We start from the raw sequence: 24,552 nt of genomic DNA, 5'->3' as shown, positions 1-24,552 counted from the left end.
AAGGATATTATCAAGCTGGAGAGGGTTCAGAAAGATTTACCAGAATGTTGCTGGGTATGGAAGGTTTGAGTTATAAAGAAAGGCTGGAGCATACGAAGTTGAAAGGTGACCTGACAGAAGTTTATAAAATAATGAAAAGTATAGATAGAGCTGATAGTAGTTGCCTTTTCCCGAGGGATGGAGGATTTCAAGACTAGGGGACACATTTTTAAGGCAAGGGGAGAGAAATTTTAAAAAAGACGTGAGAGGTAAACAATTTACACAGAGGGTGGTTCACGTGTGGAATGAACTTCCTGATGAAATGATGGATGCTGGTATAATTACAATGTTTAAAAGACATTTGGCAGTTACACGAATAGGAAAGGTTGGAGGGATATGGGCCAGGAGCTGGTAGTTGCGACAAGTTCAGCTTAGAATTATGTTCAGCATTGACTGGTTGGACCAAATGGTCTATTTCCATGCTGTATGACTCTATAATAATATTCGCCATGTAATAAAATCATGTTTACCACACCAGTGTGTTACAGAAAATCTCAGTAAATTAATTTACTTCTGATAAGTTAGAAAAGAATAATTCTAAAAATCCAAAAAATAAATCATTAACAGTGACCTCATGTTTCTCTCCGTCACCTAAATGAATAAGTGTGAAAATATGATGCACTGAACATTCCATTGTGTTAATTTTCAGTTGTGTGTGCGCACACACGACAGGGGAGAGGGGCTTGTCCAGCCTGCTTAGCACAATTATTATGTGCAGCCCAGCATTAGTAGCACTGCTAACTGGCTATACAGTCAGCAAAGCTTGAAAATAAGTACATTAATTGAGAAACAAATTGAGTCAGAAAAACCAGGGAGTAGAATCAGTAGGGGTGGAGACTAGCAATGGTAAGGCTCTACCAGTATAATCATGCTGGTGAGTGATTTACTGGTGGTGGTTAATGCATGAAAAATACCATGGGAGATTTGGTGATGAGGGAGAAAAAATGTTCAGTTGCGTCTGAGACCACTTCTGGATATTAACAAAAGATGTAGGACTCTTCCTTCCAACCAGATTTTGATTTAGCACCCCTGCCCCCACATTTTTGATGGTCTGCATTTCTCCTAACAGACTTTGCATGTAAATATTTCAACTGGAAAACATGGGTGATTTACTGCTGGTGGTTAAAAGATAAAAAATACTGTGTGTGATTTGGTGATGGAAGGAAAAAAGAATCATTCAGTTGTGTCCAACAGTTGTGTCCGGATATAGAATAAAAAAGAGCTAGGATTTTCACCATCCAATGCAGTTGCCTACCATTAAGCCCGAAGTCTGGGATTCAAGTCCCACCCGCTCCAGCTCTGTGTCATAACATCTCTGAATAGGTTGATCAGCAAATATTATAGAAAGTACCAAGGTTGATTTAATGGGAGAAAAAGCTGTTTACTTCTGTGTAGTAATACTTACGGATATTTTAAAACTTGCTTGGCTTTCCAATGGGTCATGTGACACAATGGTTATATCCCTATCTCTGAGCCAGGAACCCCAGGTTCAAGTCCCACCTCCCCCAGATGTGTATCATAATAAGTCTGAACAGGTTGATTAAAATAACTGGGCATGCTTTGATGCTTTTCTGGAGCAGTGATAGTAACCCTGTCCTGAGCCAGAAGGACCAGTTTCAAGTCCCACCTGCTCCAGAGGCATTTCATAACATCTCTGAACAGGTTGATTAGAAAATATTTTTGTTCATCCTTGTAGGAGGGGAGTAGTGATGAGCAGACTGGAGCTTGTATTAACTATTAGTTGTAAATAAACAGTGAAGGCAGACAGATTGGTTCCTGGTAACTGGATAAGTAGCAACAAAACACATTGGATCAGATACTTATAAAAGGTAGTATAGAGGCAGAATCAGGATCTGGTGAATCCTTGGGCACCATAGAGGGATGCAGCTAAGCAAGAGGAAAGGATAATTTGAAAGCCAGCTGCCCCAAGGACAAGTTTGTTGTTAGGTTCTGCTGCAGGGGACACAGATGAGGGATTTGATGGGTTCCCTGCAGGAAAATGCAGGTGGATATACACACCGAAATGCTTCGTGCATTGCCAGAAAGCTTGCTGTCCCTGTAAGGAAAAAATGCTGATATCTGAATAAGTAAGAACTTATTTTAAACCATTCTTTACTCAAAATCTATCTAGTGTGAGGAGGCACATTGCACTGTTCAAAAACAATGTTTCACAAAGTAGCCCTACAACTTATCTTCCAAACAGAGAACTTGTCAGATTAGAAGTCTGGGTTAACTGGATTTGAGCTACATTAGCAAATCTCAGCCAAGGGGAATCTCAGCCACCATAGAACTTGGTAGACCTTAACAATGAACAGAATCAAATAGCCACAGTTCTGGTATTAAGTAAGATCAGGCACTGCTCTGATGGACTCTTCACTGAATGTCACAACTCTCTTTGTTCACAATTACCAGATAAAGAGTGGTCATTTGCAGTGCTAGGAGTGGCCATGCAATGATCCTGGCAGACATCCTAACTTCTAAGGAGAATAGCAGAAAATCAGAATGACAAGTTAACCATTCAACTATCATTGGCATTCCTATTTTTAGGCCTCTCCACCTCTCAGTGCTGCATCACCAGCTAAACAATGCTAAACACTGAAAGTTTACAGAGTCATTTTAGGAGTGTCCTCCCAAATTTCACTGGCATACTCTTCTCCTAAAGCACAAGAAAATGATTTGTAATGATTCTGCTTTGAAAAGTGCTCACATCAATCCTCCATCTCACTGAGTGGGAAATATATGCATGTAAAACTCAAAGGTTGGCAGCCCCAATGGGAAAATAATTAAGCAGGTCCTACCTGTTCATACTTAAGCTCATTTGACTCATGGTTACAACGCAAATGCAGGCCATTTGGCCTGATCTGCCTCTACTGGCTCTCTACAAGAGCAATTCACTCTCTGTCACTTGCTCATCACAGTGCAAATAAAGAATGCATTTAAGGAGATAGCAGATAAGCATGTGGGAGAAATGAATAGAGAACTCTTTGAAAGCTGCATTCAAATAGTGAAATTCCAAGCTCCCTTTCAAAAAACACATAGGTCGTCAGGAGCAAACTGAAAAAATATCATGTTTTTCTGCTTTCACCCAGTTCCAAAGAGGGAATTCCATGACTAGTTTCATCAGAGGGTGGGTCTGAAGACCATCTTGGGTGAAAGGGTGGGGGGGGGGTGCAGATTTGGGAGGGACTTCCACAGTTTTGTGACCTTGGCAGAGGATTGTAAAGCATTCTTGTGCCACGTCCATTTATTCTTTTCGAACCTAATAAAAGCTTCTACTTACTTTAGTGCACAGGAAATAGCGTCTCAGAAATATGATCAAGTTTTTTTTAAAGAGGTAACCAAGATAGATTTGAGGGCAGTGCAGTAGATGTTGTCTACATGGACTTTAGCAAGGCCTTCAACAAGTTCTGCATAGTAGACTGGTTAGTAAGGTAAGTCACATGGGACAGCTAGCCAATTGGATCCAAAATTGATTTGACAGTAGGAGATGGAAGGCAGTGGTAAAGGGTTGTTTTTCAGACTGGCGGACTGTGACCAGCAATGTGCTGCAAAGACAGTTGCTGGATCCACTGTTGTTTGTCATTTCTACAAATGATATGAATGAGAATGGATGAGGAAGCATGATTAGTAAGCTTGCAAATGACTCCAAAATTGCCGGTATAGTTGACAGAGAGGAAGGTTATTTAAGAGTACAACAGGATCTTGATCAACTGGCTCACTCAGCAGAGGAATGACAGATGGAGTTTAGATAAATGCGAGGTGTTGCATTTTGGTAAGGCAAACCAGTTAATAGTAGTGCCCTGGAAAGTGATGCCAAACAGAGACACCTAAGGGTGCAGGTATATACTTCCTTGAAATTGGCATCAAAAGTAGACAGGGTGATGAAGACGACGTTTGGCACACTTGCCTTCATCGGTCAGAGCAGTGAGTACAAGAGTTGGGGTGTCATCTGACAGCTGTACAAAATATCGGTAAGGCCACGTTTGGAGTACTGTGTACAATTCTGATCACCCTGTTTTGGAAGGATTTTATTCAACTGGAAAGAATGCAAAAATGATTTACAAAGATGTTAGCAAGACTGGAAGGTTTGAGTTAGAAGGAGAGGCTAGATAGGCTGGACTATATTTCCCTGGAGCGTAGGAGCTTAAGGAATGACCTTTTAGAGGTTTATAAAATTCTGAGAAGCATAGATAAGATGAACGGCCAAGGGTTTTCCCCCAGGATAGGGGAGTCCAAAACTACATGGCATAGGTTGAAGGTGAGAAGGTAAGGATTTGAAAGGGACGTGAAGAACAACTTTTTCCACACGAGGTGTAATGTGTCTATGGAACGAGCTGCTAGAAGAAGTGGTAGAGGCAAGTACAATTACAACATTTAAAAGACATTTGGACTGGTAAATGGCTAGGGGAGGTTTAGAGTGATGTGGGCAAAATGCAGGCAAATGGGGCTAGTTCAGTTTAGGAAACCCGGTTGACGTGGATGAGTTAGGCCAAAGCACCTGTCCCTGTGCTATTTACCTCTATGACTGCTTTCAGAAGGCAATACAGGTGTTGTACTGCATGAAGTTGCCAGTTTTGCAAAGCTTAGCTCTACTCCAACTGAATGCCATCTGTGTGATTTCTAAGACCAGAATCAAAAATCTATTTTATTCAATGCCTTTTAAAGCACTGGTTATGTGATGAGGATGCTAGTTTTTCAAAAGTTCAGTCACCAGCAAAATATTTATCAAAACCCAAGCAAGAAATCTTGAAAGGTTGGCAGTGTCTTCACTTAAAGGCATACATTTGAAAGGATGGTGTTGTTCTCAAGGACAATAAAATAATTGTTAACCAACTCCTGTCTTGCACTAAAATTTAGCACAACTGTAACATGTCTCAGCAGACAACGGATATTGAAGTTATATTTTTGTGTTATACAGTTTCAGGGCTTCCATTTCACAATGAGTTACTGAGCAACTATCCAATTATAGTTTCACTAACTTGTCAGTTCCACTTTATGCTTTTCCAAGAAACAAAGATAGAAAAACTCAGCACATGTAAGTTTAGAAGTGAACCCATGTATGGCCATACATCCATTTGAATCATTTACTGTTAATTTCACTACTGATTAATGGTACATTTTGAAAACTGTATTTCCAAAGTAATTTCTGAGGACACAATCCATATCACTTTCCCCCTTTGTAGGTTTACAATTAGTCAACAATTTCATAAGTTGGCCAATAAAGGACCCATTCACTCTGTCTTCAGGTCATCCAAAAGTGCAGTTTGTTTTTCTTTTGCAAAGGAAAACAGCAGAAATGTTATTTACATTGAATGAAAGTAAAAGCAGGTTTGTATGTGGGCAGTTGTTGCTGGTGTTATTGCAACATTGTTCATAGGCGAGGGCCAAAGGGCAAAACTGTGGTGGAGCAAAGTTACCATTTAGGAATGAAAGCGGATAGATCAGGGTACTTTCTAGATGAATTTAATACAGTGGGTGTCCAAACAGCCAAACAGTCTTGACGTTCAGCTGCAATAATCTTTAAAATGCATGAATCGGCCTATAGATACATTTTCGTTAAGTAAGGGTATGGGCCAAAGGGAGATACATGGAGTTAGGTCACAGATCAGCCATGATCTAATTTAATGGTAGAACAGGCTTGAGGGGCTGAATGCTGACAGGTGTTCTAATGCAAAATTACCAAACTCTCAAAAAAAAATACACAGTCTTATGAAGAATACAATTACGAGATGCCAATTAAAATCTAGACAAGCAATGTCATGTATATGATGAAGAAAATAATAGATTTTGAAGTAAAAGTTTAATTTTATTAATTAGAAAATATGCTACCTTGAATGGGGATGTGGAATCCTCCATTCCGTTTGTTTTCTCAGACGATCCTGGGCCTGAAATACTTCTCCGACGTGGGGAGCGTTCTCCAGTGGGTTCTGCAACAGCCAAGTATTTAAAGTCAGCTTTGACACTCATGCTTGCAAAGCATTGTTGTAGAAACAAGCAGTTAACATAAAGATTACTTTTACTGCAGCATCTCCATGACAGAGCAGAACTGGAGGTTAGAACTGGACAATAATCCAAATAGTAGACACAGGCATGTTGATTTGCCAAAACTGTGTATAGAATTACTTGCAAAAGCCCTTGCTAACATGAACTACCGAACAGTCGATAGTGCATTAGAACATGGCCGCGGTACTTGGAGGCTAAGAATTTTGAGCATTGCCCAGGGGTAATTATGCATCTATCCTGAGGCAGTTACAAAGCAACATTTACAGTAATCTGGGCTCAGATCCCACAACCACCCTGTTGGGCAATGAATTACAAGTGAAACAGTGGATCTTGAAGAGAAAATATTGGCTGGTTTTGTTTACTATATTGATATACATGAACTGAATCAGGTCAAACCAGGAATTTGCAAGCATTCACTAGTGAATTTCTGGTTCACTAAGGAAATACCTAATGCAAAAGAAAGCGCTTCTTATCCTCACGCCACCCAAAGTTGTTTATTACAAATAAAAACATTTGCACAATTGTTTAAGAAAGAAGCTTTCTTCCATTACGAGTGATTTGGCAACCTTGGTCAGTAAGGTTCAGCTACTTTGAAACTAACCTCCACCCCCACCTCCTATTTCTCATTGCTCTCCATTCAATCTAGTCACAGAGAAATACGCAAGGTTACACCTTCCTGGAGAAAGAAGTGTTCTCAATCTGTCAATTTTATTCAATATCACAATGCCACAGAGGGAAAACAGGATCAACCAAACAAGAAATAAAAAGTGAATAACATGTAACACCAATAAAAGCAAGACATATTATTCCTGTCAAGCCACTTTGAATATCTTTTCCCATTTGAAATTCAAAATATAAAATACAATATCCTTTATTTATGCAATGCCCTAATACTACCTGGAAATTTAATATCAATTGAGGTGATTTGATATTATCCAAAATAGATTCATGCTTCAGTTGCACCACAGAGGAGGCAGCATCTAGAATGGCTAAGTTATGCGCAATATTGGAGGCTGCCATCTTGAAAAATGTGCAAGCAGTCTTCTTGAGGATTTGGATTTGGGCAGAATTGAACATGGTTGGTCACCAATAATCATCAATTATTCATAGTTGAGATTCATCATCTTTTCTTAACCAGAGCACTGTGGTACTTGGATTTGGAGATATGTAGTTTGTATCACTGGGCAGATAACAAGAAGCAGGCCAGAAAGAGACAGCAAGAAATGCAATTTGGCAGGAATGGAAACTTCTCATTTCAAACAGAGTTACAAAGGCACCAAAAATAATCTGCCAAATCATGGAGCATTTTTCTGGAGTAAAACCATTTATACTTTTCTCCAAGCTTGAATGGACATAATTTGATTAGTAGTTGCTTCTAGAATATAGAGATATCATGGCACTTTGACTTATGAACTGAAGCCCAAAAGTTCAATTCAGAAAAATCTGTGCTGCTTAGAATTTCCACCCCTTTTACCCAAGAAATTTGCCACCACCTTGTCTCTACAATTCCCAATGGAAGCCAGTTTTCTGCTTTCCTTAGCTTTTAATAATAGCCTGTAATTCTGTATCTTTCTGGGTAAAACAATCATCTTTCCACAGCTCCACCCCTCCATCAAGGTCACAATGCTGCTTATTCTTAAAAACATAAGCAACATTTCCAAGAAACTAATTGAAGTATTTCAAATGTGCCTGGCATGGACATTATTAATTATATTAAAACTGAGATTGTGTCAGTATGTAGCAGGCATCTCCACATGTTTAATAAATGGTTGGAACTGCAGCCAAAGTACCTTTTTGTCAGACTAATTCTGTTGACGATGTAAAAACACATTTATTTTTATTGAGTGCAATGCATTCAAATTAAAAATTAGAACTTCTTGATTCTTGGTCTGAGATAGCTCTTCACCTTCTAAAGGACTGTGATCTCAAGAATCAAAAAAGGAGGAGGAAATGCCAAAGAGTAAAAATGAGCTGAAATTACTTTTGAATACTATTTGGTGATCAGTTCTAAGAATGAAAAAAGAAGAATCGAGGAAGGTAGAGTGAAAAAAAGAAGGAATGAGAACAAAGTAAGTATGTATGCACAGTGTACTGGGAAGAGATATGCATAATGTGGGAAAATGTGGACTAGGCAGGTCAAGCTTTGAACTGTTGATGAAATTTTCATTCACTCAGAGGACAACAGAAATAGACAAATTTGTTTAGGTTTGCAAGCGAGAAAATACAGTTGCTTGTACTTCTTGCAGAAATCACCATTCTCATTAAGGTTAGGGAGAGAAGATGAAGTGAAAATTATAGAGACAGAATTGGGCATGAACAGAATATCAATCCAGGAATTTCACCAACTAAGCAGAATTGATGGCACCAGTGCATGCAATTGCACTTGCAAGACTCCTTATGGAACTTCTTGCACACAAACTGCCACAACTGGTTACATGACAATAGAAATCGTACTTCAAAAATACTTCATTGGATATGAAGCTCTTCTTTTGTTTTACTTTTATTGACAGTTCAAAGTCCCAAATAGTAATTCTTTATGCAAATTTGAAACACAAGAAAGAATGTCTCTTGATAGCAACATAAGCTGTACCTCTGTTACATCAAGTTATATCAAGGGCAGAGTGAAAACAACTGATCAATTAATCCAAGTGGTATGTGGCACATGAGGCTCTTCCCATATCATTTTATTTTTTTCCCCTCATTGACCTTTCATGGTTTGCTCAATGAGTGCTGGAAGCCCATTGTGCACATCAAATGTCACATGTTCACTGCTAGTAAAGCTGAAGTGACAGGATCTGAAATTAAAAACTACTCCCAATATGTTACCATCCATTACTTGTGAAAATAAAAGAAATTAGGGGGGAAATTAGATTGCTTAATGCCCAGCCCATTTTTCTGGTGATATATGGGCTATTAACTCTCAAGAAATAAGCCATCTTTGTAAAAGCATTTATGTACCTAACAACTACTAGCAGCATGCTTTTAAATCTCCGCAATGTTAATTCAATCACCTGGCACAATAAATATGTCCACAGTTGGCAGTCTCAGGCTAGTAGTGGAACCAGAAGCAGTTGAAATGCTCAACATCGACCACACTGTTCTAACCTGCAAAGTGGAATCACTAACCAGGGACAATCTATTGTTGCTATCCTGGCTCTAGGAGCTGAAGAAGTTATGCTACTGTTATGCTACTTCAGGGATATGTTGTATAATTGACATTAATGAGCAATGCAAGCAGAAAAAATAAACTTTACAACGATATACAGCTGCAAAACTTCCACAAACAATTTGCCACATTCAACTTTTTTCCTGTCTGCACCAGTGGCCTACAGCCAAGATTACGGACCTCGAACAACTACAATCTTCCTTTGTGCTAGGTACGACTCCAAACAGCACAGAGTTCTCTCTTTGATTCTAATGGACTCCAGTTTTGCTCAAGCTCCTCGATGCCACACTAGGTCAAATGCTGCTGTGATATCAAGGGCAGTTACTTTCACTTGCCCATGTCACCTCTTTTGTAACAAGGCTGTAATGAGTTCTGGACCTGAATGGGCCTGGTAGAAGCCAAAGTGAGCATTGGTAAGCACGTTTTTTTGTTATGTTTTACTCAGGGAAAGAGTAACAGGAGAGTCACAAAAATCTTTTCTAATTTGGAGCATGAGAACGGTATTACCTTGGCTTTCAATGTTACTGCCTCTTCTCTTCAGTGACCCAGTGCTGCCACCCCGAAACAAGTGTGATGTATGATTCCAGTTTATTCAATCAATGGCTTTTCCCCCTGCAGTACCCTATTATTTACAGATAATTATAAACAATTCATTGCTCACTAGCTACAGTCGACAGGTTAGACAAATGATTCATGAACAAGTGCTGACTGAAAAGTATTTCTAGCCAACATTAAATATATCAACACCTGGACTCTGACAGACTGAGGGGATAATAATTTATTTGACAGTTATTGGTGCTTTAACAAATCTTTCCTTTGGTTACATTCAATTAGGATATTAAAGAAATTACGCTATTTTATGATTCAAGGAAAGAAAACAAAAACAATCAGTCTCTGTTATGGTCACAATGAGAGAGAAGGGCAGCAAGATTTGTTTTGTACTTCTCAGAGAAAGATACAATGTTGCCTCTTGGAGGCCTTCTTCTGTGCTGTAAATTTCTACAACTCAACAACGAACATATGGAAGGACGCTTTATGAAGCTGCAGGCCACAGAACCCCATGCACTGGGTAAATGAAATCAAGGTTTCTACATACTATTGCAACTGATGATGAAAACTATTACTTATCAAAATGCATTTAGAGCTACAAGTTAGATGAGAGAAAAAAATTACAAGCTGGATGAGAAAAGAAACATAAAACTCCTTTGCAGGAGATTTTTAGTCGGTAACATCAACAATTAGACTTCTAACAGTTATAACAGAAGGCAATCAACACACTTTTAAAAATGTTACACAAATTGCAAAAATGATAAATGAATCCTATTGATAGGATCCATGGCCTCCAGTTTCTTGCCTAATTTGGACTCCAATAAGAAGTCCAAATCAAGACCAATCTGGCTCATTTTTTAGCTTCAAAATCCCAGCAAATTTACATCTAGCAATTAAATTGATCACCCAAAGTATGTAGATTGAATCCACTCAATGAGATGAATTAGAATATAACTGTACTATACTGGTGTATAAGCAGCAAGTAAGTAATATACTCTCAATAAAGTCTCGTGTGGCGCAGCGATACTGTTTCTATTTTTGAGCCAGGAGGCCTAGGTTCAAGTCCCACATGTGCCAGAAGTGTGTAATGACATCTCTGAAGAGGTTGATTAAAGAATACGTACAACGTATTCTCAAGCAAAACCAACATTGATACCTTCATACGTGAAGTTGAAATCAGCAATTCCAGTATTCTGCATTCACCTCAAGTTGCAGATACTGAATAAACCTGGCAACCTGTCTGATTTGTGATTCAAGATCCACAGCAATGTGCGCTTCCTTTCCGTCTTTCTTTGGGCTGATATGAGGCATTGAATCCACAAACTCATGAAATTCAGACAAAAGAAGTCAGCAAATTTTAAAAAAAGCAACATAAAAGCAAGGGATAGTAGGAACTGTTGATGCTGGAGAATCTGAGATAACAAGGTGTACAGCTGGACGAACACAGCAGGCCAGGCAGCATCAGAGGAGCAGGAAAGCTGATGTTTTGGGTCTGAACCCTTCTTCAGAAAATGAAGAAGGTTCCAGACCCAAGACGTCAGTGCTCCTGCTCCTCTGATGCTGTCTGGCCTACTGTGTTCATCCAGTTCTACACCTTGTTATCTTTAAACATAAAAACAGGTTGCCTGGATTTTACAAAAAAAAAACCAAAAAACTTTGGAGACTGTAAATTAGGAACAAAAACAGAAGTTGCTGGAAGAGCTCAGCAAGTCTGGCAGCATCTGTAAATAAAAAGTCAGAGTTAACATTTTGGGTCTGGTGACCCTTCCTCAGAACTGTTCTGAGGAAGGGTAACCAGGCCCAAAACATTAACTCTGACTTTTTCTTTACAGATGCTGCCTGACCTGCTCAGCCTGAATTTCACGACTTGTTTCACCAGTGCTGACTGGGTATGTACATGGTCAAAAACCATGGTGGATATAACTGCTGCAGTGATTCTATGCACAAGGCATATAGTTGTGTACTTTACATCTTTATAGTTTTTAAATTGTATATATTCAACAATGTACACTGGATCTCATAAGGAATTATCCGGAGTTAAATGGTCCAACCAACTGTAAATGGTAACTCTAGTCTGGGAATGTTGAATTTGAAGCATTGAAACAAAGGAACTGAACTCAGGACCATGAGACAGACAGATCAGCAATCTTAAATTTCATCTCAAGTGAAGGCATGCACATACAAATTACACTGCTGACTCAAGTCTGCGTATTTTGCTAGACATTGCAAACATCAAGAGTTGGTAACCATTTGGTCTTGAGCTGGGACATCCCAGTTTCTGCATGGACTATTGAGAAAGTAATAAAAGACACACAAATATTTATTGTAAAAGGTCAGGTTTATGATTTATAAGATTTTGTGGTCAACAATTAATGTTATGGAAGTTTGAACAAATTTCCTGCAGAAGAATCAAATCAAACCTCAAAACTCAAGTCATGATTCTATTCACACTTTTTGTCCTGTGCCATCCCACTCTGTTGTGACTTGGGCCTGAAAGTAGATATTACCCCAAGTTATAGCTCACTCTTGATTAGGTTTTCCCTGTTACATAAACAAATCACTTGCAGAAAAATCATTGCTCTTCAGCATGTTCCAATAAGGAAAATGTTAAGAATATGTGAGTAATTCAAGTGCAAGCTGAGGTTATCATCCAATATGGCTTTCTGTCAAGCAATTAGTTACGTATACTGAAAACACAGGCTTTTTACAAATCTGATGAAACTCCACGGACTTACCAGTAGTACTACTAGGAGAGCTGGGACTTGGCTGATCTCCGAGACAGCCATACTCGCCGGAGGACTGCACTGTGCACTGGTGACAAAATGAAAGCACCAGCGTTGACAAGGGAGATGTTATCGAGCGTGACTGCATTGGCACCAAGTTGAGGTTGGCCCACAGGTGAAACCAGTGGCTGGTGATGCAAATAAGTGTATGTTACAAGCACTGCAATGTAAACATATACACTTCAAAAGAGTGCTAGGTGAGTGACATGAGGATGCTGTGCTTTGCACTGATGTATCACATTGTTTACCTCCTTGAACACACACAATTTTACTAACTAAAAAGCTGTTCTCCACTAAAAACACCACCAGCCCAAACCTCAGGTTTTAGAAACCAAACATGCAGTAATTGTTTATTTTTAAGAGCATTAATCAGAAACAAGAGAACATTCAACTGCATGTTCCCTTCCTTAATGGTAATGCTCACGAAGTTACATTGTGTTGAAAAATACCAACTTGAAAACCCCTAACTCCATTGACAAACTCACTCAGATAAATCTTGTTTTGATTTTATTTCTAAATACACAGCATGCTAAACAAACAGTACATTTATAACTTTGCCACATTTTCTTTTTTTTATCCAGCTCCTCTTCTAAAGATGCTGACACTTGTGGAAGTGTAATGTCATGTAAACTAGCAGCTCTGTATCAGCTATCCGATGCAGTTGTTTTACACCGGCAAGTTTAAAAAGTGAAACAGACTGTTCAACTATGGAGTGTAAATCAACCACTTTGAGCTCATCAAATACCAATGCTGGCTCACTGACCAGCAACAGTGTGTCAGCCTATCTACGAACTAAGCACCACTACTTAAACAGAATGGAATGCAATCCCAACCTCTTCCCAAATTTTTAAAACACCTGAAAATGTTAGTTTTCAAACTGTCAGAAGATCTTAACTGTGACAATCAAACATCAAAAAAAAACTAAAAGGCAAGAGAAAACTGCCTAAAATGTTTATACCAAGGTCATTTCAGCACATCTAATTTGATACCTGCCATCACTACTACCAATCATAAATGAATCTCTACTTGATTTCAGAGATTTCATCAAAGACAACTGGTTCTGACAAATGGTAACTGACCTGAAATGTTAACCTCGCCTCCCTCTATCCACAGATGCTGTGCGATCTGCTGAGCGTTGCCAGTATTTAATGTGTATGCATTGTAATTAAAACAAAGTGTTCAGGTTGCTGATCAAGGGATTTGGGTCCCTAAGGCTGAGAAACCATCACAGATGAAAGAAAGGTTTTAATACAAAAAAGTTATAATTCTGGCAGTTGTCAATTCCAATTAGTACACAAAAACAATTAGCCTCCCGGTCCAAAACTAAATACTAGAGAAGGAATAAAAGTGAGCGGGAATAACAATCAGATGGAACACGCAATTAATCACAATTTTAACTGGCAAAGTATTTGAAATTTACACTTAGCCCATGTGACAACAGCCTCTGAGTAAAATAGAAATAAAATGCACTGACATCATGCCAAAGCTTTTTTTAATGATTGTACTTAGTATTTACTCCAATTTCCCTCAAGTATTTTTTCTTAACACCCTCCCTATTAACACCAAGAAATTCCAAAACAATCTTTACACAGTGCTCCTATACAAAAAAACTTCAACTCAAATCCAAAAAAAATCACTTCCTTCTCTCAGGATCTTCTCTGCTCCAGCGATGAACAGAAATTTCAAACTTCATCAGCAGAGACTGCAGTTCTGAGCTTCAAAAATCACTCACAGACTATGTATGTACTCCTGCAGTTGCCTTCACAATCAAGGTTGACAAAAAAGATCATGACTGTCAGGGCAAAAGCAGCAAATTTTCATTTTATGAAAAGCAAGGCAGAGGTAGCTCAGTGTTAACTCATGAAGGAACTCCTCCCCTCCCCCGAAATCCTTTCAACATGAGCAATTCCGCACTGTACTGCAGCAAATGAGCAAAACTCCTCCACAGATACAAACACAGCTTTGTTGTACATATTCTAGTTATCAAGTACAAATTCTGCGTATGTAAAAATATTCTTTCGTTAAACAGTGATTTTGTTTTACAATTGGACAGCAGTACAGTCCTTCTTTGAATAAATAAACCCTAGTGCAGAAACATTTGCTGTTTCTTTACCGTCAAAAGGAATTATGTTTCCTCATGATATCGTACATTATTCGATATGTTTCAATTTTTTCATTACTCAGGAAATAATGGAAAATTCTCAAAATGCCTTTATCCCCAGTCTAGTTACACTGGATAGAACACTGCTGTATTTGCATCAACATCCAGATTCTAAAACTCAGCACTTCACAACTGAATTTAGTCACTAGGTTTACACTGTCATTCTGACTCCCATCACAGTTATAGGAATTCTTCACTGCAGTTCACAGAAGGGAGCTTTTTAAAAATTAAAATCACAGGCACATCCACAAACAAAGGGAAGCAGTTTGCCAAGCTGTAATCCTATTACTGCTGTCTCAGGTTCCTGCCCAATGATAAAGTGTACATCCCTTTCATAAATAAGCTTTAGAAAAAATGCTTATAGAACTGGCTAACAAACACAAAACTTTCTGAACAAATTCCTCCATCCTTGATTCAAAGTATGAATCAAAAACATCTTTTTCAGCAAAGATGCACTCCGTGAAGCACTATTTCAGTATCCTAATTAGCCAAACATTCGACCAGAGGTTCACAATAGCAGGTACCACGCCCCTGCGCCCTCTCTCATGCCAGTCCAATACAGTGTGTCTCACCCAAACAAGCTTCACTATCCCAATTAGCCCTGCATCCCTGCCGTCTACAGCCACCTTGATCAAATACACAAGAAAGAACGACCTCGCTATAGATTTAGGGGTCAGGTAAAGTCTGTATTCTACCGAGCAACAAAAGAAGCTGTTCCTCATCTTCAATGCAGTCTGACCACTCTGCTCTGCCATGGAGGAAAGAACTCATTGTCCGTTCAGAGAATCTGGACACAGGCCTCAAAGGGTGCACGGAATATTGCAACACCTTCCATACAGTGCTATTATCCTCTCTCACAAATTAGAACAGAGACAGCCCTCCAATAAACGGATATGCAAAGAGTGCTTTATTGATCTCCGGCCTTTCTCATTGGAGCTCCACACGACTCATATTGATTTATTTTAATGGATCATTTACAGGCTGCCAAGAGAGACATTAAAGCTTTTAGTCTATTTCCTGGAGAAGATACTTTCTATGCTTGTATGTCCACAGTCAGCAGTATTACAGATTAATAACTGATAGTAGACAGCAACAGTAACAGCTTTTTTTAACGTGGGATTAGCATAGCATTAACAGGGATAAACAAAAGAGACTCTCATGGCTTGTTTTCTAAATCACCTATTCTCCTTGAGCAATTTAAATAGACCCCTTCATAGCGGCACGGTGGCTCTGTGCTGAGTACTGTTGCCTCACAGCACCAGGGACCCAGGTTCAATTCCGGGCTCTGGCGACTGGCTGTGTAGACTTTGCATGTTTTCCCCGTAACTGCGTGGGTTTCCTCTGGGTCCTCGCACAGTCCAAAGATCTGCAGTTTAGGTGGATTGGCCACAATGAATTACCGATAGTGACCAAGGATTTGCAGGCTAGTGGATTAGCCATGGGAAACGCAGGACTACATGGATAGGATAGGGGGTGGGTCTAGATCGATGCTCTTCAGAGGGTTGGATGCTTTTCAGAGGATCAGTGTGGACTTCTTGGGCCAAATGGCCTGCTTCCACACTGAAGGGATTCCATGATTACTACTCTCAGAAGGGCAGGTAGAACAGTCCAACTATGCCCAAGCAAATAAAAAAATGCATTTAAAACTGAGATAGTTATGTCTTCCTTACAGGGGTCTTCCAATAGCAAGGACATTGCCCAGTGAAAAGCTGGGCATTTTCTAAAGTTGCCTAATCTTGGTCTTAAGAAAACTGTATGCCTCAACTGAAAAAGTAACTGTGCAGAGTTTATACATCATGCAAATCTAAATTTTCAATATGCAGTCAAAAAAAGTGAACTACCCAACATAACATGAATGATTAATCCCACAAATTCTGTTATGTTCTTTTATAACCTTTGCAGGGAGGGAAAAAGGCGAATACAAATCACAGGTCCAGATTTTCCAGTGAATGGCAATCTCTTACAGAATGCCACTTGGGCACTTTTCGTTTTACATAAGTAGGCAGCACTGCATTTCTGAGAGGAAGTTCTCCTCAGGGCTACATTCTGACAGGCGTTTTGGAGCAAAGTATCAACAGAAAGCAAGCCACACCCCTTTTCACAGTAATCAGCTGCCATAACCTGAAATTTTAAAAGTCCATGCAGCGTCTATGAGAGCCGCTGTCAAAGATTAAGGACATAAAGTAAGTGTGATGTGGGATGTTGGGAGTGTTGGGTGCCATCTGTTTAGAAATATTGGTGCCAGATGAATAAGGTACTAAGCAGATAAAGTGCCAACTGGATATGATACTAGTTAAGGAGACAGCAGGGTGTCAGCTGTGGTGGGGGTGGCGTGACAGGATGTTAAAGTGGCAGTTGTGGTGGGGGGGGTGGAATCAGGTTAAATCCAGTCAGCAAGTGGGGGGAAAGGATCTTGGGCCCTTTGGGAGGAATAGATAGAGGAAGAAGGGGATCTGGTCCGGTTGCAGTGGCCTGATGTGGCGTTTCTGGGAGGGGGTGGCTTGGTGTCAAACACCAGTGGCCAGGTCCAATGGGGGGAATGGGTTGGACCCTGTGGAGTCTTGGAGAGTTGGAGCAGTAGCTGTGGGAAACAAGGAGTTAGTGAGTTGAGGAGGAGACAGGAGTGGGGCATGTCGGATCTCTAAGGGGTGTTGTGTCAGGGTCAGCAGGTGTAAAATGGTCTGGGGATTATGAGTTACGTTTGGTGTCAGCTGAATAGTTACTCAAGACTTAGACCATTTATTTAATAGTCTAACTTTTCATGAATAACGATTGCACTTAATTCAACTGGAATCATCCAAAGTTTCTGATTTTTGTGGAGACATATGCAGAGTTCCAGGTACAGTGGAATTGCCCAGCAGAAAATACAATTTCCTGAGCAATTCCTTCGGAGAGAGCTGCAACGGGGATTCCACAAGCACAACTCTATTCTCTACCCACACAACGACAACCTGACCAGCAGAAAATCTGATCCCTGCCCTCCAATCTTCAAGTTACCACAATATTAGTACCTAAAATGCCCACAGTGTTTGGGGAGATGTGTAGATTAGATGGGTGATAGGGGATTGGGTGCCAAAGGGCCTGTTTCCACACTATAGGGATTCTATTACCTGTAACACAGCACCATAAAGGCAACAAAACCTCAATTCTGAACTTGCATCACTGTACAGACATGACAAGGAAGCTAGAGACAGGGTAAAGACCATTCTCACTAAGTGGTATTTACCCAGCTACAAAAGCAGGCACCACTGAAAATGTTGAAATGATTACTTGCGTCAAAGGATCAATACCGGCACATAAACTAAGCCCACAATGTTATATGGATCTAGATTTGTACAAAGGTGTGCTACGAAACAATGCTGGGTCACAGACAGATAATTGCTTACACAGGGCGTGGTCTACAAGAAAATGGGATATAGACTATTTACAGCATGGATCCAGCTAGTGCAGCTCCCACCTTGCTGTCACCAATGAAGTATGTACAAAGGAGTATGTGGTGCAAGGGCACTGATCACTTTCAGACAGGAAAAGGAGAAGTAGAAAGAAACAAATCATCACCTGATCTGACAGCATCTATGGAAAGAGAAACAGTGTCAGCATTTCAGGTCATGAATTCAGATGAAAGTTCACAACTGAAAATAGCAACACTTTCTTTCTCCACAGATGCCGGCAGATGTACTCAGTACTGTAACGATTTTCTGTTTTTATTTCAGGATTTCAGCATCTGTAGTATTTTGCTCTTGAAAATATCACCTGATCTCCTCTAACCAACTTCAGAGAATCACAGTTGAAAGGGCAGGTATCAAGCTTTCAATGATTGTCCCTTTCATCACAGGTTTGTGGCTGCAGAAAAGTGAAGCAAGAAAATGCATTTAAAACACTGGGGTACAAATATAATAAAATAATAAAACTCAGCCCACTTCTCAGTTTTTTTACAGTCTCTGACACAGAGTTAAATACTAGAATTTTTTAGAAAGGAGACTTCTTCAGAACAAATTGCCCTAAGTAACTTCCTGAAATATTTGATTAATTTCAAGATTGAAACAAAGCTACCTACAATAACACCACCCAGAGGTTACGGAACATATAGGTGGAAGCCATTTGCTCTTTATTTCCTTTTCTAGGCTGCGGCACATGCCTCATGAGGATAATGCAATTCTGTCTTCTGTTTGAATCAGAAAGAATCATAGAATCCCTACAGTGTGGAAATAGGCCCTTTGGCCCAATGAGTCCATACCGACCCTGAGAACATCCTGAAGTGCCAGGCACTTGTCCAGGTGGCTGAGACTGCATTATCTCAGGTGGCAGGTAATTGGCACCCCACCAGGCAGGGACTTCAAGGCCTTGGCTGAATCCAAAACATCCTGTTCTCCCAGCGCCAGCAATGGAGGCGACAAAACTCGATACTGCCACCTGAATTAATGCAGTCTCAGCCATCCAGAGAAGTGCCCAGCGCTGTAGGATGGCTATGCCCTTCTCTATTCTAGCTGCATATATGCCACCATCCTCTCTCCAAAACCTCCCACTGCTATGGTACCCACCACCCACCAAGACTCATACTCTAGCACTCTTACTAGGGACTGCAATGTCTTCCCCACTCAATCTATTATACCCCAACAAGATCCCAGACAACGTTAACCCTGCACACCCTCTGTGCCACCTGCTCATTCACTCTCAGCTCCCTACCAACACCAAAATTTAACAGCTGTGCTATCCACATTTACCTTCCATTTTAGTTGCTCTCCCTCATTTTAGCTGGAAAACAATCCACAATAGGTCAGAATTGTCAAGACAGGTGGTGGGCTGTCCAACATTCAGCTCCTCACTCCTTATGTATAGAGGATCCTGACTCTGTCCAAAGCAACTGACTGATCATGTGCAGTTACTGGACTGGTATGGCAGGCTGCACTTGACTTACTGTGCCAAGACCCCCTGAGGAAAGGATATGCCCCTTGACTTGACTGAGGCCTGCAGACTACCATGAAAAGCTTCCTGGCTTTATGCTAAAAGGTAAGATGAGACAAAAGTAATTTGAGAGTGGTAGTTCTGGCTGAGGGGGAAAAGCACACAAAGGTTAGGCAAGGATGTTTTCAGCATCAAGGCTTAAACCAGTGAACACAATGAGAGCACGCAAACAGACTGAAATTGCAATCTGGTCCAGTTCATGGGCTGAGTCCACATCTCTGAGCATAAAGTGTCTTTGCTGCAATGTTACAATTATAGTTGCCAGTTCAGCACTGAAGTTCAACAATGTAATTTAAGTGGACTGGACATGTACTGTAAAGATTCTTACAGGATTGTACCTGTCGGATGCCAAAATCTGTGGGGTGTGTGTGGCCAGTGTCTCATGAGCATGCCTTGAGACAGCCTAATGTCAAACACGGAGGTTCTTTGGAGCAAGTGGTTGAAGCAACCATGTATCCGCTCTGATATGCATTTTGATACTTCTTAACAATTACTTTGACATATTTGTAAGATGGAAACGGAATATTAATGAGGCAAGTTGGGTCATTAATGAAGTGCGTAACAAACTGTAATTCCCCTTAACTGACAACTTGTTGATGCTTAGCATAAAACTTCCCACACTTCTTGTCAAACACATAAAAGATGTGGCGGGATGCACCCACCCTCAAGGTAAGCCTCACCAGGCTTCTCATCTAACTCTGCCACTAATCACATCATAGCGCTCAGACCCCTAGAAGATTTCACCCTTTATGTTTAATAATTTACAACTGATATTTAGATTGTGGAATGAGGAAAAAAAGTACATTGCAGCCAAATTAATTAGTTTGAGTGGTCTGTTTTACTGTTCTTGGCAGATGAAGGAACAATGATTCATTCCTATAAGAACTGTAGCACAGATGTTATAGTGCAACTGTAAATACATGATTTTAAAAGGAGGCGGCACTCTCGTCCAACCTCTGCCTGTAGTCATGTTAATTGTCACGGATAGTGTGGTGATTGTAACAAGGCCAGCCAGCTGGACCTCGTAGAATATAAGTTCCCTGATTGGACCAGGTTGACAGCTCCAATCAGGGAGTCCTAGCTGACAGATACAAGCATGAGTGTCAAAGGTTCTATTCACTCTGAGAAAGCTGGATCAGTGTCAAGGACACTCCATATGTAAACAAAGGGGGACTTAATGATGAGACACCAGTCTCTGCGAAGTTATCTCAGACTGAGCTCATGTAATGTAAACCAGACAATTATAAGTACTGCATGAAAGTTCAGATTTGAACAGGGATGCAGACAACAAAATCTTCGTGCACTTTCAAAACAAGTTAAATGTGCAGTTTGCTATACACAACTCTAATCTTATGCAGAAATCACAGAAAAAACTTTGCCCACATAATGTATAGCAGTTTTAATTTAGTAATACACACCACATGACAAATAAGGGCTGTTTGCCAAATAGATTACAAACCTGACATGCAATTATTTGGATAAGCTATTACCTCATCCAGTAGAGTTAAAAACAGCAGATTTTCATTGTTCAAAGAAATTGACATAATTTAATAGAGTCTTTGGAGGGCCAATCCAGTTCCAATGGCAACACACAACAATTTGGGAATTTTAAGGAGACCAAAGCAAATGTACACTTTGCCTTACTGGAGAATCCAATCTGCATCTTTGGCCAACCTGAAAATTGAGATTCAAATGCCATCTTGAAATAAAACCACTTTTACTTATGGGATAAATTGGCTAAAATAAATTTTAATTGAAAACAAATGTGCAAAATTAACTCAGAAGTATTGGGAGGGAGAAAAGAACTTGATTATCAAGAAGTAACACTACAACTGCATGATCATCCACTTAAATATAAATGATAGGAAGGAGAGCTAACCTAAACCAACATCACTGACAAGACCTTAAGGTTCAGTTGGCCGCAACAGAATTTTACTTACTAACATTATTATTGTTGTCATCTACTAATAAGAACATTCATTCTAAATAGCTGGCTACATGTACAAAATAATGTTAAATTTCAGTTTTTTTTAAGTCCTCATGTTTGGAGGCAGGCAGAATAAATATGTCATTGATACATTGAAATCATCCTAATGACAAACCAGATCAGTCCTTCCACTCTAACAATTCAGTGTCAGGTCACAACTGAAGAAATGTCAGTCCACTCTGATCGCCTGATGCAAAAAAGGTAGAAATGTACAATGCTAGACAGTCACATTATGTAGTATGAAAATGAACAATCATTCTTGAACAGATGAGTGATCTGGCGTCAGTTTACTGCAATTAGATAAAAGTCACACAAACCAGTTTCTTTTTGCAACTGTAATGAAAGAAAATGATGTGTTGTTTCATGTTGCATTTTATATAACTGTCTGTCCCCAATTTTATTCTTGTCTTCTGATGCAGTGATTCAGATGGTGATAGGTTTTCCAAGGCGTTGCCTGCCTAAGAGACTGTACAAATATGTCAGCTTTGCCACCTGCTTAGGGCACTCAAGCATGGGGTAGATAATCAGTTGAATCAAGGCAAATCTACCACGGGAGCACAAGGACTAACAGTAACCCTTCTAATTCAGGCGCTATCAGCACAGAGCACTGCTGCAACATGATTCTTTTATAGTTTCTATGGAGCATGGCCATATCAAGTGCTGAAATTATGCGTTAAAGCTGGAGGTATCCAAGTTCAAAAATGTAGTACTTCACATGCATTATATCACACAGACCAGGGGAGGGCTCAAGCCTCAGCAATTCCTTCAAGACTCTCTTTGGTATAAGTTCACTATTTCTCAACAGATTACAAGTAAAATGAACTCCAAGTCTTCTGCCTGCAATGATGAATAAATTCTGATCGTGTCATTAGCCATAATGATACATATTAGTGTAGCTTGCAAAAACCAATTATTAATTGATGCAATATATTACAGAGATATCATGAAAGCAAGCCTTTATGCATAAATTCAAAGACCCCCATGCAAATGCGTCATGCAGTCAGATAAATGGCTTCTGTACTGACTGCACAGCTGGAAACTGCTGTGAGACTACTTGTTGAGTTACACATGACCGGAAAGGTCATAAACCGAATCCCTACAGTGTAGGCCACTCAGCCTGTTAAGTCTGCACTGGTTCTTCGAAGAATAAAATATTATAAATCAACAGACTTAACTGCAATCTTGTACAAAAACAGGAAAGCAAACACGGACAATATGCTCTGTAGAAGTACATATTAATGCAGAAATACGAAACATATGCAAAGAGATGCGCATCAAGTAGGAGCCATATGAGTGTCAATTAAAAGGTTGGAGAAATGTTTGATCAGTTATTAGCAATGGAAAGTGATGTTGCAGAGTTACAACTGAACTAGTTTGCTACCCTTAAAAAAATTTACAAGCTTCATATTTATAAACATTTTACCACACAAGGCAGAATGAAAAACCAATCCAAAAAGCAATTCTTACAAATAACTAAATGGATATGATTAAACAAAAGCCATTTAAAGCAGCCACAAAGAATGATGATTCTAGATTCCTACTCTCTTTGAATTTCCAAGTAGTCAATCTGACAGCAGCTTCATTTCATCCAACACGGAAAAACCCATAAGATCTACGGCATTGCCATTTCCTGGGTGACTATGCACTTTTGCAAAGAAAGTCATGTTATGCATCACTGAACAAACACTTTTCCCTTTCATCTGGCTGATTGCATACTGGTAAACCATGAATAAGGGCAACAGCATCTGCATTTATAAGACGCAAATGTAACACACCCTGCGCAGTTTAAAAGTAGATAATTATCAGTATATCACGCATATCGCAAGCTGCCAGTCTGAAACAACAATAAATATTTGAGTTTCATGAGGATAGCATTCATTAATTCTTGTTGCAAGTTGTATTAAGCATTTGTAAAGTCATAAAGCACGGAAACAGATCCTTCGGTCCAACTCATCCATGTCAAACAAGTTCCGAAATCAGACTAATCTCACTTATCTGCTCCTCCAGGCTCAACAGCTTACTTGTAAATCTTTTCTGCACCCTTTCCAGTTTAATAACATCCTCCCTACAGTGGGGCAACCAAAACTGCATGCAGTATCTAAAAATGGCCTCATCAATGCCGCAAAATGATGTCCTGGCTCCTACACTCAATGGTCTGAGCAAAGAAGTTGGAAACCAGAGAGACACCAGAACACATTAGCACGTGTAAAAGAGCAGTTCAACATTTCCTGACAAACAAAAAACTGTTGTTGTAGGTCACCTGCCATATTAGACGTGGCATAAGCAGAGGGAGAAAGAAAATAGGGGTTAAGAGAGGGGGGCACTGATGGAGGTGCAAGAAGTTGGGGCTATCAGAGATGTGGGCATGAAGATCACACGTGATGAGGATAAGAACATGGGGCAGAGAAAAGCTGTGGGAAGATGGGATAAACTGGGAAAGAGCTTGAACAAGGGCGGAATGATCAATGGGGGCATGATCCTGGGTCAGTTGATCAGGAAAGGGGTGTCAAGCAAAGTATGGGTCAACATACAAGTATCAGAATGAGGATGGTTATCAAAGAAGGGGTTGCAAGCAGATTGTTGGAGTTGGGCAGGGGTACAGTAATGGAGGGGTGATCAGAAGAGGGATGCAAGCAAAGTTGGTGCAAATGCAGAGTAAGCCTGGGACAATAGGGAGAGGCATCAGCAAGAGAAAAGAAGCGCAAAAAAGGAACAACAAGAGAGGGGAGTACGAGACAGTGAATGATAGTTACATGAGTGAAGTCTGCCCCTGCCCTTGTGGCTCCGTGTTATCCATCAGAGTACCTCCAAAATGAATCTATACCATTCATTCACTTAAAGTGCCATTATACATATTTAACTCAATTTGGCAGTGCTTTCTGGTGCTCAGTAAAAGAAA

General features: G+C 39.9%; 1 protein-coding gene across 11 annotated transcripts in view; it reads right to left on the bottom strand.

Moving 5' to 3' along the window:
* rasal2 (RAS protein activator like 2) overlaps positions 1–24,552 on the bottom strand; it is a 348,750-nt gene that overhangs the window by 110,127 nt on the left and 214,071 nt on the right. For 10 of the 11 annotated variants that reach the window (XM_059647745.1, XM_059647746.1, XM_059647747.1 and 7 more), the window contains one exon: positions 5,869–5,966. In XM_059647745.1, coding sequence (XP_059503728.1) covers positions 5,869–5,966 — 98 coding nt within the window. Of the gene's footprint in view, positions 1–5,868; positions 5,967–12,492; positions 12,559–24,552 lie in introns of those variants that run through there. The other variant, XM_059647751.1, reaches the window with a different exon arrangement.

The sequence above is a fragment of the Stegostoma tigrinum genome, chromosome 8 (assembly GCF_030684315.1).
Source record: "Stegostoma tigrinum isolate sSteTig4 chromosome 8, sSteTig4.hap1, whole genome shotgun sequence".
Lineage (NCBI taxonomy): Eukaryota > Metazoa > Chordata > Chondrichthyes > Orectolobiformes > Stegostomatidae > Stegostoma > Stegostoma tigrinum.
Note: the sequence above shows the minus strand (reverse complement) of the source record. Positions and strands in the feature narration are given on the sequence as shown.